At 40.6% G+C, this 22,730-nt stretch overlaps 1 protein-coding gene across 1 annotated transcript; it reads left to right on the forward strand.

The window, feature by feature from the left end:
• Positions 1-2,507: 2,507 nt before the first annotated feature.
• LOC149789746 (uncharacterized) lies at positions 2,508-4,512 on the forward strand. The gene has a single exon (XM_089971751.1). It carries the CDS (start codon positions 3,206-3,208, stop codon positions 4,376-4,378), a length of 1,173 nt encoding a protein of 390 aa, XP_089827877.1. The 5' UTR covers positions 2,508-3,205; the 3' UTR covers positions 4,379-4,512.
• Positions 4,513-22,730: the final 18,218 nt, after the last annotated feature.

A 22,730-nucleotide genomic window follows, 5' to 3' on the forward strand; every position in this document is an offset into this window, starting at 1 on the left:
CTGCCCAGCGGCTACACAGATGAACACTCAACAACAGTTTACCCCCTCTACCACTACAACCATTCAAGAGGCCAGGATAGAGGGAAATTCTGCTATTTTGACCGCACCCGTTCAGTCAAAAAAAGAACAACCACAACAACAACAAAAACCAGCTGAGGAAAAGGCAATACTCGGCAAAAAACAGGCAACACCAGCAAGTACTCCCCAAACGAAGCCTCCACCCGCTGTCAAATCTACGCTGGCAGAGGATCTGGAGCTGTCTACATCAAGCAGCGATGATAGCGAAGAAGATCTACCAACTAGTATGAACAATCTAATCAAGGAAATGGGACTAAGCGCAGCAGCAACAGACATAAAGAAAGCCGGCCATCTCATCAATGCTGTTCAATACTTGAACTGGCGCTCCCTAGCAATCCAGAGACCACGACCGGTACAATGGCACTATGGCGTTTCGTATTTTGAGCCAGTACTACCAAGATGCCTATGTCTACTAAAACCTTGATCTACTCACGAAAGCTACTCGACACATCGCTACTATCCACGGTTTCTACTTCCCTGAGATAACAAAACAGGAGCACAGGACAGCGGAAGTATGCAAAATATTCGAGGACCAGAGGGGGACATTTGCATAAACAAAACCCTGTTTAGGGCTACAAAATAGCCTTTAATGTAATAGGGAACCAGTTTCGCAAGGTCCCCTCCTCGGATAACTATTTTCACAACCTAATTTGATCTGAATTGGTAACTCCGTCAAAAATTCACCTACTATTTTTTAACCAAGCGTGACTCAAACTGATATAAGTCGTACAGACTTCACCGATTGGTATTAAATTTGTATTTTTATGTACACTCTGTACACGAAATTCCAACTTGTTCGTTCATATTTATTCAAAATTAGTAACTCATGTAGATTTGACTCAATTGCATAGATGGGCTTGCACATTATTGATATTAGGAATGTCCAATAGTAAAACTGGACTTAATTTGAAATAAGTACGGGCTAGCGTTTCAGGAAGTACACGACGTCCATGGCTGGCTTTCCGAGTGCCTTTTCCTCCATTTCTACTCTCGGACAACGTACATGCAGTGGTAAGATCTGGAACGATTTCCATTTACCACAAGCCCAGGTGTCCTAATGTGACGTCATAGCTGCCGACCAATGGCAGCTGGCGTTACATACTGCTTGGGTTGACACCTGGGGCAGCTCGATCCAACTGAATAACATGATTGCGTGGGTTCACTATTCCCACTCATGTATGGCCTTACATTTATTCTCGTTAGGGGCATGCAGTTACCGTCCTACGAACTAACGGCCCAATCAAAAAGTACTCTATGAGTACATAAAAGCCTGAGGGGTGCGGCACCATTCCTTCCCTCAGGAGTAATCAAGAATTGCACCGTGTGCAAATTAACCAGTGGCACATGCTCAATGCGAGCGCACGCCACTTAACTTCAAATAGTCAGTCTGGCTACCCATGTTGATTGATCAATATTGAAGATGAGTAGCAGAATAGCAAAGATTATGGAACTTCAGATGCACCTGGAGTACGCGCGACGCCTATTGGATGAGCTGGCCATGGAGACCATAGCAGAGAAAGAGAGAATAGAGAAGGAGGAGGAGGAGAGAAAAAAAACGAAGAGGAGGAAAAGAAAAGGCCAATTTTGCCTCACCTGATCATGTGATACTACCTGTAATCGTAGTATTGATTTATTGTATAGAAGATCTCGCTACTAACTTCATGATCGGTAATAATTAATTTAGGAATAAACCTTTGAAGCTACAGAACATAATATATAGGTATTTAAAGTCAAGCATTTAATACTTCGCAATTACTACAAACAATTTTGGAGAGAGTCTGAAATATTGAAATTGGTAAGAGTTTTTTTGCTAATCGTTAACTAATTCAATTTTGTACTATTTACATTATGTTCTAAAAATAAAGAAATTCTAGAACTGTATGAATTTGGTAAGCTTGAAGTGAAACAATCATTATATATATATATATATATATATATATATATATATATATATATATATATATATATATATATATATGTGTGTGTGTGTGTGTGTGTGTGTGTGTGTTTGTATATATATATATATATATATATATATATATATATATATATATATATATATATATTTCGTTCTAAAATGTATGAATATACAAGCAACATCTATGTTACTCGGTATGTTCAACTCAGAAATTCACAAATATATTTATAAATAAATAAATAAATAACAAAATAAATAAATAAATAAGAGAGGAAGACTGACAATATAAAAAAAAAGATAATGAATCATTACACTAACCTGTATCGAAATGCGATATTGCCATTTATCACATATATTACAAGACAAAGCAAGCAAGCGTGGCCTAATGTGCCTATGGCATTTTACACAAGGTGAAAACACCATTGTCTCAATTAACACAGTTCAGTTCATATTTTATCAAAAATTTTATCACTCTTCGTCTGAATGGGAGTTATTTCCCTTGGCAACTTTTTGACCTCGCTACTTTTCCCGCTACATGAACAGTCGCCAAATATTAACACTTTTTGTTTCTTTGTTTGCTTGTGTTGTTGTTGAAATTTAAGCTAGGTATTTTACAAGGTCTTGATTGGTTCTAGGAGAGTCTTGGGCTGTTTAGTGAGACCCGAATCGAGCGGAGGGTTGTACTCCTCGTGTTCCTTTATGTTGCCTCTACTTACCCAGAAATATGTTTTAATTTACGTTGAACACTGCAGAAGCACAAAATGTTAGATTCTGGAGAAGAAGGAAAAAAAAAAACGTTTAGGGCCTAAGTGTGAAGTGTTATAAATTATTTAAGGAGAGTGGAAGTTTAAAACGGCTTGTGAAGAAGCATAATGGAGAAAAACCATATACGTGTGAACTATGTGATTGACTGTTTAATCAGAATGGAGATTTGCAACTGAGGATACATCAAGGAGAAAACCATGTATGTGTTCAGTGTGACGTTGAACAGGAGTGAGATTTGAAACTGCAGATGAAAAACCATACTAATGGAAAACCATTTCAGTGTGTCGTATGTGATGAAAGGTTTAGTAAGAGTGGAGATTTAAAGTGGTGCATACTGGAGAAAAACCATATAACTGTGAAGTGTGCTATACAAAATTTAGTGATAGTGGATATTTAAAAAAGGCACATGAGGATCCATACTGGTGAAAAGCCTTAAAGTGTGAAATGTGTGATAAAATGTTTAATTATAGTGGAGTTCTAAAACAGCACATGACGATTCAAACAGGAGAAAAACCATTTAAGTGTGATGTGTGTGATAAAATGTTTAGTCAGAGTAGAAATTTAAAACTTCACATGAGGATACATACTGGTGAAAAACTATGTAAGTGTGAAATGTGTGATAAAATGTTTAATTGTAGTGGAGATTTAAAACGGCACATGATGATGCATACTGGAGAAAAACCATTTAAGTGTGATGTGTGTGATAAAATGTTTAATAAAAGTGGACATTTAAAAACTCACATGAGGATACATACTGGCGAAAAACCATATAAGTGTGAAATGTGTGATAAAATGTTTAATCAGAGTGGAATTTTAATGCAGCATATGAGAATTCATACTGGAGAAAAACCATTCAAATGTGAACAGTGTGATAAAATGTTTAGTAAGAGTGGAAATTTAAAACAGCACATGAGGTTACATACTGGAGAAAAACCATATAAGTGTAAAATATGTGATAAAACCTTTAATGATAGTGGAGTTTTAAAACGGCACGTGACGATTCATACAGGACAAAAGCCATTTAAGTGTGTTGTGTGCGATAAAATGTTTAATAAAAGTGGACATTTAATACAGCATATAAGGATACATACTGGTGAAAAACCGTATAAGTGTGAAGTGTGTGATAAAATGTTTACTCAGAGTGGACCTTTAAAAACTCACATGAGTATACATACTGGTGAAAGACCATATAAGTGTGAAATGTGTGATAAAATGTTTAATAAGAGTGGAGTTTTAATGCAGCATATGAGGATTCATGCTAGAGAAAAACCATTCAAGTGTGAAATGTGTGATAAAATGTTTAATAAGAGTGGACATTTAAAACAGCACATGAGGTTACATACAGGAGAAAAACCATATAAGTGTGAAATATGTGATAAAATGTTTAATGATAGTGGAGTTTTAAGGCAGCATATGAGGATTCATACTGGAGAAAAAACATTTATGTGTGATGTGTGTGGCAAAATGTTTACTAAAAGTGGACATTTAAAACAGCATATAAGGATACATACTGGTGAAACACCATATAAGTGTGAAATGTGTGATAAAATGTTTAATCAGAGTGGACCTTTAAAAGCTCACATGAGGATACATACTAGTGAAAGTCCATATAATTGAAACATGTCATAAAATGTTTAATGATAGTGGAGTTTTAATGCAGCATATGAGGATTCATACTGGAGAAAAACCATTTAAGTGTGAACAGTGTGATAAAATGTTTAATAAGAGTGGACATTTAAAACAGCACAAGAGGTTACATACTGGAGAAAAACAATATAAGTGTGAAATGTGTGATAAAATGTTTAATAAAAATGGACATTTAAAAACTCACATGAGGTTACATACTGGAGAAAAATCATTCAAGTGTGAAATGTGTGATAAAATGTTTAATTATAGTGGAGCTTTAAAACAGCAAACGACGATTCATACAGGAGAGAAACCATTTAAGTGTGATGTGTTGGTAAAATGTTTAATAAAAGTGGACATTTAAAACAACATAGGAGGATACATACTGGTGAAAAACCATGTAAGTGTGAAGTGTGATAAAATGTTTAATCAGAGTGCACCTTTAAAAACTCACATGAGGATACATACTGGTGAAAGACCATATAAGTGTGAAATGTGTGTATAATCGGAGTGGAGTTTTAATGCAGCATATGAGGATTCATACTGGAGAAAAACCATTCAAGTGTGAAATGTGTGATAAAATGTTAAATAATAGTGGACATTTAAAACAGCACGAGGTTACATACTGTAGAAAAACTATATAAGTGTGAAATGTGTGATAAAATGTTTAATGATGGTGGAGTTTTGAAACAGCACATGACGATTCATACAGGAGTAAAACCATTTAAGTGTGATGTGAGTGGCAAAATGTTTAATAAAAGTGGACATTTAAAACAGCATAGGAGGATACATACTGGTGAAAAACCATATAAGTGTGAAGAGTGTGATAAAATGTTTAATTAGAGTAGACTTTTAAAAACTCACTTGAGGATACATACTGGTGAAAGACCATATAAGTGAAACGTGTCATAAAATGTTTAATTATAGTGGCGTTTTAAAACTGCACACGAGAATTCTTGCTGGAGAAAAACCATTGAAGTGTGAAGTATGAGGTAAAATGTTTAAGCTGAGTGGACATTTAAAACAGCACGTGAGGTTACATGCTCGGGAAATCCTTATCAAGTGCTCTGTAATAAAATGTTTAATCGGAGTGGTTTTTAAAACAGCATGAGGATTCATACTTGAGAAAAACCATGCAAGTGTGAAGTGGATGATAAAATGTTTAATCAGGGTGGACATTTAAAGCAGCACATGAGGATTCATAGTGGAGAAAAAACATTTAAGTGAAATATGCTGGGTAACTCGATGAGAAAAAGAAAGATGTTATTTTTATTCATGTTTTATCATATTATTTTAAAATAAAAATGATAATTTCAAATTGAATTGGTCTGACTTTTACTCGACAGTATCATTTACAATATAAATACATTGTAGTCTTTTCTTTGTTGACTTCAAATGACTGTCAGACTTTGTGTGACTTTGTCTGGCTTTGTGTGGCTTTGTTTGACCTAGTAGTATTTAGTAGAATTTTAGATGAAGCACACAGAGAACTCACTCTATGGAGAAACTGCCTCTCATAAAATTGCCCCATGGAGAATTTGCCCCAACATATCTGGAGAAGTTGACACAGGGTGGATGGAGAAATCACTCCAGGTTGAAAATCCAATTTGCATTAAGAAAGAATGATCATCCTTTGATTTAGATAAATACCTTTCATAAAATATATGACTGCTCTGGTGATCTAACGTTTAGAGCACCCACCTTGGATGCAGAAGGTCACCAGTTTGAACCGTGGCCAAGTCATACCAAAGACTGATAAAAATGGTACTTATGGCTGCCTTGCTAGGTGCTTAGAATTAGGAGCTTAGTGTTAGGGCTGGTTGGTCTGGTGTCAAGATAATTTGGCTGGTGGTAGATCATATTACATATCTGTGGCATGATGCCCCAGTGCTAGATATCACTATAATCTGCCACACTGCAGATGTTGTAACAATAATGACTGAAAAATTGTTAAACCTACATTTAAAAACTAGACTACACACACACACACACACGTTAAAAAAATGTTCCACATTCCTATTGAAATCCATGTGTAAATGTGATTTCTGACTGTCAGCATCAAGACTCACCCTAGAAAAACCAATTTAGGCTCATCCAGATCAATAAATTATTTTAAAGATAGAAATATAAGAGATCTCAGAAACTCTTAACTACACATATTTGGACGCCAATTTTTTTTATCTGGGATGCAGAAAATCACTGAGGCGGGAGTCCTCTGTTTGCATGTAATAGGTGAGTGGCAAAATTCAAAGACTTGCCAGTCCTGCTTCAGCTACCTGCTTTGTGGGAAAATGTGTTGATATTTACAATGACAGAATTCAGTGACTAAAAGACCCCTTGATGTACATACATGCTGCTATTTTATATAGAATACATAAAAAAGAAACTGATACAATAGCTTGTCGGCAAGTTCAAAGGCTTTGACTGATGGCCGGGTGGGCAAATGTACTGATATTTACAGTGATTGAATTCAGAGGCAGAAAGACCCAGAGATGTACATGTGGTCATTTATAAACGTATATCAAACAAGCAACTTTAGCTTTCGTTATTGTGTTCATTTCCGAATATAGCGGAATAAGCAGTGCACATGACTGGGATGTACCAGTTTATTAGATTGTAGTAGTACAGTACAGTACAATGCAATGCCGCCTAAACAAGCAAGTGTGGAGCTTGTGTGATACATGTTTATGTTCAACATTTTGGATTAGAAACAGTGTACCAGTGGGTAAGAAAAATCGTGTGAGATATTTGTACGTATGCATATTTGCCTGCATTATAAATCTAGCATCTTATACAAATCTTTTGGATACTAATTTTTTTTTTGTGAGACTAATAGGTATCTTACTTTTTGTACCCTATTACATATATGCTTAGCTTTGCCTACGTAAAATAGGTAAATAGTATCAATAAGTGTATAATAAACGTTCTGATAATCCTTCTTGATAGGCATCACCGCCTCTAAAATCACTAAATAGCACTTATAATTGTCTTATCCAAATAATATTGGTGTGCGATCTACCTTAGTGAAATCAGCTCACAATTAATTCAAAACAATAGATATACATGCCATGCCAGTAAACACAGTTCAGAAAGGATCGAAGCTGGGGAAATTTACCAAACAAGAGTGGAAGAAAATACGCTAATTGTTAGCCACCCAGCAGGTTGCCAGACCATAGATTTTGGAGTTGCACCTACAGCGCCCAAACAGGCAGAAGTGTTAACGGCACACCATACAATGGGGGTCAACATAGGAAAAATCGATGGACTCCAACATGCCGGAATTATAAATACGTGTTATGCACAAAAGACCAAGTACATCTGCTAGATCCTGGAGAGATGGAAATAAAAAGGGTAAAAGCCACAGTGATGTCGACTGAACCCTTCATAAGACAAATAGAGCCGAGACTCACGGAAATACAAGTAATGGGGCTTCCACTGGAAGTGGACAATGAAGAGTTAAAAACGAAGATAGAGAAAAAGTTCAGGATGAACATAGTAACCCACAAGATGGCAACGGTCTGGGGCTTTGCTCCAATAAAATCGGGGAACAGGACAATGTACTTAAATAAGGAAGATGCAAAAAAAAAAAAAAAAAAAAAAAAAAATACCGATCTTCTTTTATGTACTAGGTTTCAAACTCAAAACATGGTATAAAGGATCAGATAACGACAGAAGTTGCCCCAGATGCCAGCAGACCGGCCATGGGCCTCGAGACTGTCCAAACCAAGGACCGCAAACTGAAAAAAGAGGAGAAACAAATACATACGCCAGTAAGGTAGTATCTCATAAGAACATCTCAGGAAATACGGCCCAACAGCAACAACAACAAAAACAACAAAAACTGGAGCAACAACAAAAGGAAATTCTGGACATGATCAAAAAGATAAGGGTAGAAAAAAAATGAAACGAAGAGGAAGATACAAACACAACGTTACCAGAAATTGATATAACGGAAATCCAGGACTTACAATCAACGCCAGAGTGGCAGCAAATTTTAAGCCCAAACAGAACAGGAGCAACAATAATACCAGCAAAAGAAGAAATCACGATTAAAAATAGATTTAAAGGACTTGAACAAGAAGAAATAGAAGAAGAAAAAGACTTAACCGATCTAGAACTAGCAACACCACTGACATCAACACCAATCCCAAGAAGAAATAGAAATAAAAGAAAGGCTGAAAGCGGGATAGAATCGCCACAGGAAAATGAAACAGAACAAGAGAGTGCAGATATTGAGCCACACAAGGGACATGAGATAGAGAGGAAAAACCGGACGCAAAAGAAAAAGAGAAACGACAAGGGAAGAAAATAAGACTGAAGATGAAATGGAGGAAAAGGTAGATGATGAAGAAGATGATAGATGCAACCAAACAGAATCTGAATATGAGAGTATGGAAGAGACGACGACCACGATAAGAACAGAAACAACCAACCAAGAGACTGAAATCTCTGCTGAATAAAATGGTCCACAATTGGTTTGTCTCCTTGTTGCAAACTCACATTGGCAATGGCTGCACCGATGGCACAATACACCACAAAGATTTGGCAGATAAAGAAGATTTGCGTTTTAGGCACACGTTCTCCACACCACACCCACAAGGGTTGTTTTTGTAGATCTTGCAGAGAAGAACTGGGTGAAGGAGTGGTCGCTGCAGTGGTAGCAGTAACTGAGGCTGTGTGAAATGGCATGATGGTCACTACATTTTATAGTCGACGACTTGTGAATCGTCGATCCAAGAATCAAAACTGGGAGGATATCCTTTCCAACGAACTTTGACTTCTTTGACACGTCTTTTCCCCACTTTACGAGTTCTTCGTTCGAGAATGCTTTCGATGTCGTACACTTCGTCTTCTCTTTTGGTGACAAGTTGTAGATCGGGTAAGTAAAACGTTCCTTTTAACACTTCCTCGTTCATGTCTTCCAATTTATAGACGGCAGGATGACGACCATGCACTCGTCCAGTGACACGAAAGAATTTGTTGGTCCAGTTGGGTAAGTAACCTTTGTCGAATGTACGTTTGGTTTTGCCAATGTGCACCCAATCTCCTACGGCCAACACTCCACTTTTCTTGGGGACAGCCACCGTTGGAGACGTACCAAACAGGCGATCAGAAACGAGCATTTCGTTGTTGGAAGTCACTTCTTGGGGGGCACGTCCATTGCTTCGATGGTAAGATTGGTTGTATGCTTAAAGCGGGTGCGGTAAGATGTCGATGTATTTGAGAGTGTGATGATACGTAAAATATTTCTAAATGCGTTCTTTCAAAGTGCGTTGAAAACGTTCCACGATGCTAGCTTTGGTTTCGTGATTCTCGGTGGTGTTAAAATGAATGTCAAGTTTCTTTAATTCTTTTTGGAAAGCTTGGCTCAGGAATTCGGTGCCTTAGTCAGTTTGCAATCGAAGAGGGTGACGACCGTTTTGTTTCAACACCCGTTGCAGGGATCGCACTAACTCGCTGCTCGATTTGGAAATCGATGGCACGACCCAGGCAAATGTGGGAAAGACATCGATGACACAAAACAAATATTTGTAACCACGATTGTAGGTGGCCAAATGAGAGACATCGGATAAATAAGCCTGCCATTGGTGATCAATAACCTCCACTTGGGTGCGACTTCTGGAATACTTGCGTCGAGTGGGTTTGTGTAAAGTGTATGAAGCTTGTTCTTGTAACCATCGTTGTACTTGAGGTAAACGGCGACTTTTCAGTCGAGTTTTGGGAGCACGATACAATTTCTCAACTCGTCCGTAATCTGCAGGATGGGATGGATCGATTTTGTTAATAAGTCACCCACACTTCGCTGATGCTAATTTGGAGGGGGAGAAAGGGTGGTTTGGAAACGGATTTACGTGTCCGATGGGCTACAGGAGTAGAAGTCGAAGGTAATGAAGGTGGTAATGGAATGACTTTGGTCGTGTTTTCTTTTTTCACTTCTCGTTTCCCTTCTTTCATTTTCACCTCTGTTGAAGGAGGAGTGGACATCATCTTTTTAACCCAAGCATTCATTTCTTCTCGTTGTGGTGTGGGGGAAGGGGTCAACATGGACGCTGCAATATTACTAGGTATGGGAGCTGCTGACTGTGTTTGAAAGACTTCTCGTACCTCTTCCTCCTCAGGCTTTGGTAGGGAGAGGTCTCTCATGACCACTGGGGATAGCGGTGGTGGTATGGGTAATGGACTTTTCATAAAGGTTTTGAAATCTTTCGGAGTTGGTGGAGCTGTTTCGTCTCAAGCTTTTTGGTGAAAGAGTTGCAGTTTTTGCAAGAGTTGACCGTACTTTTGCGATTTTTCTATTTCGGACAAATCGTGGCGATCCACCATGGACTGCAATTCGTGCTGTAACTGGGACGTCTCGCTCAAACGTGTATTGTGAGGCAAATGTGGGGTCCGTTGTTCTTGCCAACGATGATATTCCATTCATTGTTTGCAAGGCACTAAAGCTAGTTTTCGTCATTCCACTCGGTGTCAAGGGTGACGTCTGAGATCTTGGGACTCCAGAGGGCCCTTTTATCTTGCTCTCACGAGTCATCGCAGTATGGTTACCATTACTCCCTTCAGCAAAGGTCCTAACAACAGTTGCAAAATTTCGCCGCGTTGGACCAACATCTTGTTTTGACGAATGGGGACTTTCTTTTGAACCATTTGTTGAAGAACGTGACGATGTTTGCATGAGCATTGTTTCTGATGTTGAGACAAAGGTATCCTGCCTTTCAAAACGTTCAAACAACATTCTCACACGGTATCGATGACATTTTTGGAGGCCGTTTGAATGAGTTTTTATCACATGGGTGGATAGGCTTTGAACAGGACGGACAACATGTACCCATGTTTGACTAAACGAGGATGCAGTCATTTTCTTTTCTTTCCTTTGGGTTTAGAAGCGGGATGTTTTCTGGAGGGTGACATCTTTTGCTTGTTGGTTCCGGGACACTCACCAAAAATACACTAACGTCGATGATTTAGCACACGCCTTTTTTGACTATAGCTTCATCATAAAGATGACAATGTGTTTTTCAAAATCGGCAAAGATTCCTCCCCTTTGGTTACTCCTCTTTTTCTTTGGACTACGGTGTAATTTCTTAGGGTAACATCGAAGTGACTTCCTTTGAGCATTCTAGAGCACAAGAAAACGCTGATACCAATGCTTTGTCTCAGGTCTTTTATATACTGGAACGCGTCGCCACTGATTGTCTTTGCGTCGTATCAACTTGATTCCAGGCATTGATAGGCATCACGCGTCGGGGAGGGGTTCGCAACGGACTAACTCGGGACAATTCTTGCTTGGACAAATCCAGCAAACTCTGTAACATGCCCAATCTGTCTTAGACTTTGATTTTGGGAGCAGATACTTTGTGAGCTGCTTGGAAGATGAGACTGCAGTGCCTGCAGCTAAAGAGTAGGAGGGTGTCGCCGCTGGAGGAGAAGTTCTTGGGGACGCGGGTTTCCATGGTGTCATCAACTGAGGACGAACGGGTGTGAAATGGAGTTAGACACGCATTTCCAGCAACGGAGAGTTGGAAGAACCTGAGGCTACTGGAGAAGCTGTCACTGATGTTGCAGGTTGTGGTTTGCTAATGTAAGGTTGCGTCCTGATCGAAGTGCCTCTCTTGCTGGTAAAAGCTGTTCTCTGAGGGCTTTTCTTTTTATGGCGACTTTTCTTTTTCTTTTGCAGTGGGCTTTTCTTTTTCTGGGGTTGTGACCTGGTGTTGACACCGCTGCTCTTCTTTGGACTTCCTTTGGCTTGTTTGGGAGTGGCCTTTTTCTTGGGGAGAACTTTGAGAGCATTAGGATCACATTTTACGAGGGAGCGAATGATGACACCTCCTAGAATACCGCTTGCTTATGGTTTAAGAATGATTTGCCTTTTGGTTTCAGTGTCGATGCGGGGATCGGCCAATTGTGTCAAGGCTACTTTGTTTCTATCAAAAAGCGTTTGGTTTGAGGAGGAATCTTAATGATGCCTTGCAGTAATTGACGTGCTTTCACCGCAAACCATCGTAAGACTTCTTTGAGACTGGCTTCTAAGACACGAGCACGTATTTGTGGATCTTTTCGCGACTGATGCCATACGAGGCATGAATCAATTTAACGGGTAGATGAGACTGAAGGGACGTCAAGTTGACGCTGTGTGAGGCAGACGAAAAGTGTCCGAGGTTAATATGGATGTTTTGGTTAAGTCGACGACGGAGACAGGCACAGGACAGGCCATCCGTATTGACACCAGTGGTGAAACAAATGGGTATGAAATCGCAAAACATCAGGGGTAGTGGGTTTCAAATCGACGAGTAAATAGGCGTGTGGTGTTTGAGTGGCATCGTCGTACGCATGAGTTAGCCAAGGCCTTCCTAACTGTTTGGCTAAAACTTGCACTTGCGATTTATCTCTAGGGCTTTTAAACAAGACCACATAATGAGCATTGAGACTGATGGGCTTTACTTTACTGAAACAACCTTTGAGTGATGTAAATGACACTGGCATTACGATGATATCTTTTGCGTGCACAAAAAAAAACAAAACAGTTTAATTTCTTCTTCGTCTTCTTCTAACATGTCGTCGAAAATGACCAGATGGGTTTGACATATGGGTCAGACACGATTCCGTCGTCTTCGTTAGGAATGCCTTCGACGAACACGATGGAATCGCCTTGACTTTCTCACAAGAGACTGCACTCCGATTGAAACTCTGTAACACCACACGATACGTTGAGGTGGACGATCGATCAAATGAATTTTATGTTCGATCAAACGTTTGAAAAATTCGGTTTTGCCTGAACCACTAGGCCCAGCTATGAGCATGTCAAAGGGATGACGAAGATACAAGGACTCCCAACTGGCACGATCGTCGATGATTTTGAAAGTGGAGGAAGAGGGAACAGAGACAGCAGAGGTAACCAAAGTGCCAGGTATGTCACTTGTGACACGAAGACAAACAAGACTTGAGTTTTTATACTTTTTTCAGGACACGTTTAATGATTTTTTTAAAAATAAACACGAAATACAAAAATGCATAAAAGCGAAATGGTTAAGTACAACGATAAAATACGCATAAAAATGATCAAAGGGAAATATAAGCAAGACTCTGTACAACATGTTTTGGGTAACCAAGATGTCCTAGGGACACTGTGTAATGTCCTTAAGTCTCTACATGGGGTAATGTCACACAAGTGTCCTCCCGGAAGGGTCTTTCGTGAATGTCCATGACAGTCCTGTCCTCAGGGGAGTGGTTGCCATCGGTGACGGTATCTTCTGGCACGGTAACTAACACAGATTTAAAAGTGACTTTTTTCCTTGGACGTTGTAATGGAGGATCACAACTCTCGAGCATAATGAGTCACTTCTTGGGTCCAAGCCTCAAAACCCCAATTTTTCCAGTCACGTACATCTGTCAAATGAAGATGTAAGTCACAAGCTACACACCCATCGTCATACACATCTTCGGCACCTAAAATCTGACTAGTCTTTTTTCCCGTAGAGGTCGAGAAGTATCCAGATGACGTGGACATTTAAAGGAACCACTTTCATATTTTATTGGGTGGTAAGTATTGTTGGTAACGAGTACACGAGGAATCGGCTGGTAAACGAAATCCCAGAAAACAAGTCTCTAAGACACACACCACATGTCAACCCCAATGAATGGACACAGTTTTCGTAATAAGTGTCGGTAATCTTCCACTGTTTGAATAGTGTCATTGATTTCCTTCCACGGAATCTGTTGAATCACTTCTGAGAAAATTTGTGGCAAGGTAGCCTGTTTAACTACCCTCTTTTTCGAAAGCAATAAATGCACTTTCTGCACCGAGATAATCGTACTCCAGTAGCGAATCTAAATGGTTCAATCACTAACATACAGATCACAGTTCGTTCATAAGTTTCATGTTCCACTAAGTTGACGTTGCGTAAAAGATTTGGTAACTTTCTAACTCTTTCTCTGGACTTAGTTGCAGTATGTGTATCTCGTAGTAAAAAAAATCATTAACATACCGATCCTTCTCGTCCTCGAACAGTTCAACAAGGTCTGACCACTGGAACACTTTCTCCTGAATCAGTCCTCTTATAGCATTCAGGTACCAGTGGTTTAAACACCGGTGACCTAACGGATACAATTGTTCTTTACGTGTCACTTGAATTTTGACCAGTTCTCGGTAAATCCGTTTTCTCAACTCCATAAGGCAAACCCAAAATATTCTCTTGTAAAGTATCCATGATAATATCAGTCAGTATTATTTTATTTACAATCTTCTCATAGAGCGAAAGTAATGAACATAGTGAGTAATTTCTGGCCACTGCCATTCAGGGTAAGGATCAAGAATGCCACTGAAATCTAAACGGTCTAAAGTAGATTAATGGGGTGAACACACACTCGATCCAGAGAAATCTTAAACGTTTGTTGACTTTTTCACATTCCTCTTGTGAATTTCTCGACACAAAAGTTCTACAGTCACCCATTGAGATTTTGCTCTGGCAAGTCCCTGCCAAACTTCCTCGTAGATCTCCTCTTGCAGTTCGTTTGGTAATGATTGAATATTATTTTCTAAATGGGGTTTAAAATATTGGTCTAAGTGGTTTCCAACGTTTGACTCCTAGCCAATTTGGTTTCTTAAACGACATGTTAGGTCACTTCAATGACTCGGTCACACTAAAGGTAGGTAGTGACAATTCGGAGGCCATCGAGCATGTTCCAGATATGCTAGATCTTGTTGTTCCAACTGGTGCAGTGACACACCGCAACTGAGATACGCGACTTTATCTCCTTTATCTCCTTCGCCCAAGTAGAAAAATCGGCTCTGGCTAATTCTTGATGGATCGGTCCTATATATATTTAGGCCATTTTCCCTTGAACAATTGAAGACGATTTTCAAAGTCGCAGTATTCAGGCAAACACACAGGGAACAAATATTCGTCTTTCACAGGTTCGTTTCGATGAGGGTAGGGTGACATCGACAGGAGTTTGCTCAGTGTCGGACGACATAAGTATCGTGGTAGACGTGAAGGTTGACATCCACAATGAAAACCAGTAAAGAGTCAACGATGATGAGTGGCATCGCTTTCGCATCCGTCAGGTTTGATACTCACAGCATAACTTTCTATGGTAGTGGTAGTGAGAACAAGGTTCCCATGATGCTTTACTGCATCGCTCTCATTGCAGGGCACAGCACCGTACTCAACTGCAAACTCCGTTACGCAATTACAATGGTAACCACATGGACACTTGCAGTTTCCTTCCGGACAATTTCTGTCGCAATGCATGGGTCATATCCATCCACTACTTGTCAAACTATGGGGAGGTAAAATTGTTTTACAATCCTCGAACTTGAATGATGTCTGCTTTAAAGGATTCATCTTGTTCGCTTGGTCTTGGTAGTGACAATGAACTATCGATCTTGCATATTATCCCTTTTTATATGCTGACCAATATCAACGTGACCGTACGGCAAAGTGAAGTGGTTGGGAAGTCGCACTTCTGCTGGTACACGATTTGATACAGTTTTTCCAAGGGTCGACTGACGATTTTATGAGTGGGTAAACGTACAATCTTGTTCGGTTGGTAGGTGGTCACTTTAAAGTTTCCATCCTCTCCAGACTGCAAGGCTTCTTTCAATACCCCAAAGTTCATCACTCGACTGGTGCTATAATTGAGAGTCAATCCTCTCACTTTACACACCGTGTGCACTTCTCCCTGTTTCTCCCGGTATTCGTAGCCGTTATTTTTAGGACCGCCACTAGCAAAACTTAAAATCATCTCGTTGGGGTGCTCGTCTGGCAACGCTCATGAACGGTCTCCTTCGATGTCAGGGTGACGTTGACCCGGGCGATCGATGTAGATGCAACTGTCCGTGTCAAAGTACAGGACGCGATCACCTAACAGTTCTAAACTTCGTACAATTTTAAGCGAGCAAGAGCTGTCACGTAAGCCGCAATGATGACATTTCCAAATTCTGCGGCTTGTACAAAGTCCATATCTTTGTAATTGACCAATATGAAATCCTCACGAACGACGTCCACGTGTTTCATGTATTTGGTTTTGTCGTGAATCATCAGGAAGTACCGGGAAGGTTTTGTTAAATACTCTGTCTTAGGTAAACACGCACGTTGTGCGATTTTACCCCACAAGCATTTTAACATCACTTTAGCAAACGATCGCCTACCTTCGTTTTTCTCCATGTGGTCTAAAGTGAAGCCTTACTGCGCCCAGTATTTCTCTCTGAATGTATTTTGGTCTTCGCGAGTGTGGCACCAGGAAGGATAGCTGCTGGCTTCTTGTTTAAGTTTTGAAAAAGCATCCACATAGTCTGCGAAAATGCCTTTCTGAGTTTGGTCACCCTTGTGGTATTTTTGTGTCTTGGGAAAGTGGTAAATTTCGTACACTTCTAACAGTTGGTATCCCATGTCCAGAGCTTTGAACATTTCCACGCTGACCCACGTTCCCGTCAAGGCGCGTTCTTCCTGGGTGTGCTGACAAGGTTGGTCATGGTTACACGTTTCGGCACAAGTACGTCACAAGGTAAACATCAGTTTTTCTTCGCAATGGTGAGGTAACACGGGATAGTACAAGTCTGTGGGAGGCAAAACTTTTTACTTGATCGAGCCTTTGTACTTTCGAATGTGATCCAGGTCGATGTGGTCCGGCAGCAATTGCAGATATCCTGCAGTTGAGCGACAATATTTGCACACGTAAGGATACTGTGAGCACACGTACAGGTATTTGATTTCTTCTCCTTTCTCTTCGTCAGCGTGGTACAGCAAACAGGTGGCATTTGTCCGTCCTCCGTACAAACTGTCCCTCAGGTTCAGGGGGTCCATCAACTTGTAACTTTCTACGATACGTTTAAACTCGGGATCGGTTTTCAAACGGTGATCGTATTCGTGTTCCCATATTTCCACCACTTGGTGTCCTTGCTGTTCTAACTTCAAGTGTCGCTGACAAGTAGCCTCGTAGAAATCTTCCATGGTTCGTTGTGAAAACTGATTTTTAGTGTTACGTTCAGGGTAACAAACGGGACATCCGTGAAATAAGCAACCGATAAACTTGTGCACGATCTTGGGTTTTTCTAAGTCCCAGCCATCCACGCAATACGTTCCGATAGTCTTTTCGCCTCCTCCGTTGCGGACATGTTGGATCCATTTGTCTTCCTTGTCACACAAGTAATGTAACCAGCATAGGGTTTTGACCGAGTATTGACGTTTGACAAAGTTGGTTGTTTGAGGATTGATGACAGCCAGGGTGTTTTCTGGCATGAATCGTTGTCGGTACACTAAGGAACACGCTTTGGCAATGGTGCAGGCTTCTTTCAAAGGATCGACCCCTCCGTGTTCCACGAACAGTTCTCGAAATTTTCCACAGCAACGCCGTAAAATGTCCACGTCGGAACGACAATACTTTAACATTTCTTCCTGTTACCAAGCGTAGAAAGCTCCTCGTTGTTCGGTACGCGTAATCGTGAGATTCAGGCAAATGGGGTTGAACGTCATGTTGATTGGATTCCGTATTGAAAAAGTAAGGAAAATAACCTTTAGCGATTTTTGTCATTCCAAACGTTTTAGGCATTCGACTCAAAGGCATGGCCGAATAGCTCACCGAATCTTTAAAGTGTACTTGTCCCACTTGCATGGAAATGATTTTGGCTCCGATCAAAGTCACTTTAGGACGTGCGGTGCCTTGTTCCGTATAGTATCTGAGAAGAAACTGCCTATCGTATCCCGAAAAATTTTGAGCCATCACTGTGACATGGCGATGACAATCTTCGTAACGTTCGATGTCCTCTTGGCTCCACGTTTCGTCGATGGGGTCTAAGATCCATTGGGCGAATTCGGCTAGCGTGTTTGGTCCTAGAAATATTTTTTCACGTCCTCCAGGAATCCGCACACTGCAGTGAGGGCAATGGCTAAAGATTGGCTCTTGGATGCACTCCTCGCACGCTCGATGAGCCACACAGAAATTAGGAATGTGAATGCCAGTCTCTTGCATACATTCCAAATCGGAAAATATGAAATTGCCTTTCTCCTGGTCATTTTTCCTCGAGGGGTTGGTCTTTCTGAATGTAGCATTAATGTTCCAAGTTCACAATTTGGTGACAAATGTGACATCTTTTCTTTCCTGAACATACGTGTGCCTTGGCATTATTGGTACATATGCCTTGTCCACAAGTGGGGTACAATCTCAAGGGTTCACAAGCACTTGTCAGCTGTGAACCTAGTGTTTTCAGATGTTCCTAACAGACAGAGCTAACAAAAGTGCACTGACAAGCAGGGCAATGCACTCGTTCTTGTCCTTTATTCCAGACAGGGTTGAGAGGCCAAACATCCTGAGCATCTCGTTCCACAATGCTTGTGTTACTCTCGATTGTTATACATATAGTCACATTTCACACAATAATATCCGTATCCCAAGAATGCTTTGGTACTGGTAATGATATCTAAATGTTCATCGTGATGATAGACGTGAACGTTTTTTCCGTCTTTGAAATATTTGCCTCAAAACAACAAAGGTCCGCACACTGCTTGAGGATGCATTTTCAAGGTGTAGCGTGTAGCTAGGACATCTTGCATTTTTTGCATTTCAGGAATGCCACAGGGTGTGTCTTTGTACAGGCCGGCTTGTCGTAACAGGAGTTCTGCTTCACTTCGTTGTTTGGCTCGGTCCGATTTTTGGAACGTTTTCCAGGCTCTTTTCCATTCTACCGTGTCGTTCTTGTTGGCATACGTTCGTCCCACCACGATGGCACGGGCTAAACACATCTGGTCTTGAGGGTTGTTAATTTGGACGAGGCTACACTCAATGTTGCGAAGGTCGTTCACCAATAACACTTTTCTGCGTTGTCCGGTCCCCTTGGGGAGTAACACGTGAGTCACGAATAGTGTGGCTTTTCCATCGGTGAAGTGAAACTAGTCATTGGATTGTTGCACGTGTTGCATCTTATCGATGACTTTGGTAGGTGTCAATTTTGATGGGTTGCTCAACCCGATCCAAACGGGATTTCAGACTATCGTGATGAATGGAAAGTCTCAAACGATTGTCTTCTTTGGTTTGACATTGGCGTTTCAGACTGTTTAACAAAGAATCCCACACCTCGGTGTTGAAGCCCTCTGCTTTCTCCAGTGGTATGTCGGACTTGAAATCTTTAAACTTCACCGTGTAAGTGTAAGCCGTCGTTCTAAATTTTCTAGAGGAGCGCTTTTCCGTTTCTCGAATGTGATAATACTCAGGGTTTACTAATGGTGGTGAACTTTGGTTGGCTGGGTCTGGATTCTGGCTCACTCATGTCATCTTCAAAATCACTGGCATGAATTTGTGCCAATGCTTCAGTTATTTACGAGGCGATAAAGCACGTTTCTGCCTCTTACTTTCTTCTCCTTTCTTCACGAAATGATGCGATCGTTTCATCTTGACTGCAAAAAGTCAAATGACTACATTTTAAACACCATGGGTCACTTTATATCCATGACAGACCTGCGTATATATAAAGGGAGTGTTTCTCAAGCCGAGCAGAACGATGGAAGAGCCTACACAGATCGAACTTTTGATCAGTGCTTTGCGAGTTGCCATAACAAAATTTTCTTCAGACAGGCCGACGGACTACTCACCCTCCTCTCGAGTTAAAAGTCAAGATACTTGCTATATCTGTAAGAAGAAGGGGCATTGGTCTTTATAGTGTCCAGACCGTCAAAAAAGTAAAACAGGTGCTAGAAGAGACAAAATTCAAGATACCTGCTATCATTGTCAAGAAAAAGGACATTGCTCTTCAGATTGCCCTAGAAACAACAGGAGTAAGAAGAGAGGGGTTCAGAACAGGAAGAAGAAGAGGTACCTACCCCAAGAACCCAGACACGTTCAGAAAGAGAAACATGAGAAGAAAATAAGATGATGTGATAGCCAGGAAGAAGTGGAGGAAAAACTTGCGAAAGTGAAGAAATTTGAAAGCATTGAACATACATCCAGAAGAAGCATATGAACTTTCTAAAGTGTTATGTTGTGCTGTGAATTGGATTGTAAAATTTGGACCAGAATAGACCAGGCATAAACGTAAGTGTCTATTGGTTTTGACGTTTAGAATAAGAATCTACACTCACGCACTCACACACGTACATGATGGGTTTAAAAGGATTTTTGCGTTTTAATTGATGTTGGCAATTGAAATACTATCTCTTTTCGAGAGAAGTTGGTGGCACTGAAAAGGGCCTTTGGGTATTTGTTTGTTTAAAGAACAAACAACAAACTTAGGAATGGGACGAAATCAACTTTAACTGCCTCAAGCCTTTGCCACGGCCTGGGCCTACTTGCTGTCGATGATGATTTGATAGAAATCAAAGAGGGTGGTAGTGCAAGCGTAGTCACAAGGTTGGGTTGTTTAGCCCGGGAAGGTCTTTTTCTCTTCGGTCGTAATAAGAAGTCTGATTCATTTGATACAGACTCCTTAATTCTGCCAAAATGTCTAAAAGTACCGTGACCGTTTGACTTTCATTATGCTCTTTTAAACCTTGTTTCTTCGCTGCTTCGTCTTCTTCATGTCTTTTCCTTCTTGCCTCTTCTTGTTGTTGTTGTTGTTGAAGAAGAAAAGCTTGTTCTGCTTCCATCTGCTGTTGTAAAAATTTCTCCAATTCTTATGTCTGTCTCTGTTTGAAATTCTCCACGTGTGGTGAAGAAGGAGAAGGTGGCCAAGGTACTGGTACCTGAACATATTCTTGCGAAGAAGAAAGAAAATCGACAAAATCCCAGTTAAAACCAACCTGTTCTGGAAGTAGAAATGAGTTAACTTGAGTAGCCGCTGCTATTCCATTACTTGTCGTCTCCACAGCTGGTGCACCCCAATGTATCGTCTTTTTAGTTTCCGTCATGAATGAAAACTGTGTCGCATGGATTGAGTGCGCACAGACGCTAGCGCCTATATATAGGGAATGTGACGTCACAGACTACTCTCTTCGGATTTGACGAATGACTCCATGTTGTGACTGAATTTTGTAACGCGTGTTTGGATTGGTTAATTGACTCAATCCGTTTCGATCCTCCCTTCCTCTATAAATAACCGTAGTTAACCGCATTCCCTTCATCTGTTCTCGTCACAAGATGTGGACCAACGTAGAATCCTCTACTCTCGTATCGTCAATGCTGTTCCGTACGGACTTACCCATGTATGTCAGATCATCATGGACGATTGTCATGATCACAGATACAAGCGTTTGGAAAAGAAGAATTTATGTATAGAAACAATGCTGTTTGAAGGGGGTTCTGATTTACGGATCAGAAGTCAGACACAGTTTGAGGAAAAGAAGAAAACCTTTGGGATGCCCACTAAGTTAACGGAATACTATTAACATAAACCAAAAAGCCATTTTCAAGGCCACTCATATACCTCGAAAAGAATAGCTTTCTTGCCTCCCAATTTTTTAAAAACTGTTCTATAAATGTTTGTCTCCTGTCTGTGTTATATCTGTATACCCGCTCTTTGCTCAGTACTGTGACGTCACCTCCCCTGTTTGCAATGTTGTTACTAATCTCCTCTACCGTGACGTCAAACGCTATACAGACCCCACTTTCCATTGTCGCTATACAAACCCAATAGTCCCATGTTAAATTCCCCTTGTCGCTATAGTGGCCCAGGGTGTATTTAAAAGTCTGGTTGCTACATCGTCCCAAGGGGTTCTTGTAATGCTAATTCCCATTGTCACTATAAAGCTTGTTGCCATATCCTCCCAGGGGGTCCGTAATGTATTTTCCCATTGTCGCCCTATCGTCCCACTTCACTACTCATGGTCTCAATCAGCCATGATCCGAATCAGCCTGATACATAGAGCGGCAATACCGAGGAGGGTAGACAAATTTTTAGCTGTGTTTCTAACAAAATGCCACTTTTGATACGAACATTGACGAATCTAATATAGAAACATACCATTCATAAGTTGGATTCAGACTATGAGTCATCTCTGGGTCTTTCTGCCTCTGAATTCAATCACTGTAAATATCAGTACCTTTTCCCACCCTGCCGCCAGTCAAAGCCTTTGAACTTGCCGCCCAGCTATTGCATCATGTTCTTTTTTGTACTCTTATAAAATGGCAACATGTATGTATCATGGTGTCTTTCAGTCACTGAATTCTGTCATTGTAAATATCAACACAGCTAACTGATCAGCACATTTTCCCACAAAGCAGGTGGCTGAAGCAGGACTAGCAAGTCTTTGAATTTTACCGCACACATATTACAAGCGTACGGAGGATTCCCGCTTCAGTGATGTTATGCGTCCAGATAAAAGAATTGCATCCAAATACGCGTAATTATGCGTTTCCGAGATCTCTGATGACTACAGGCTATGACATCTGCGTTACTTAAGACATCTTTAGATAAAGA

This window comes from Sinohyriopsis cumingii, chromosome 10, assembly GCF_028554795.1.
Source record: "Sinohyriopsis cumingii isolate HCF-2022 chromosome 10, ASM2855479v2, whole genome shotgun sequence".
NCBI lineage: Eukaryota > Metazoa > Mollusca > Bivalvia > Unionida > Unionidae > Sinohyriopsis > Sinohyriopsis cumingii.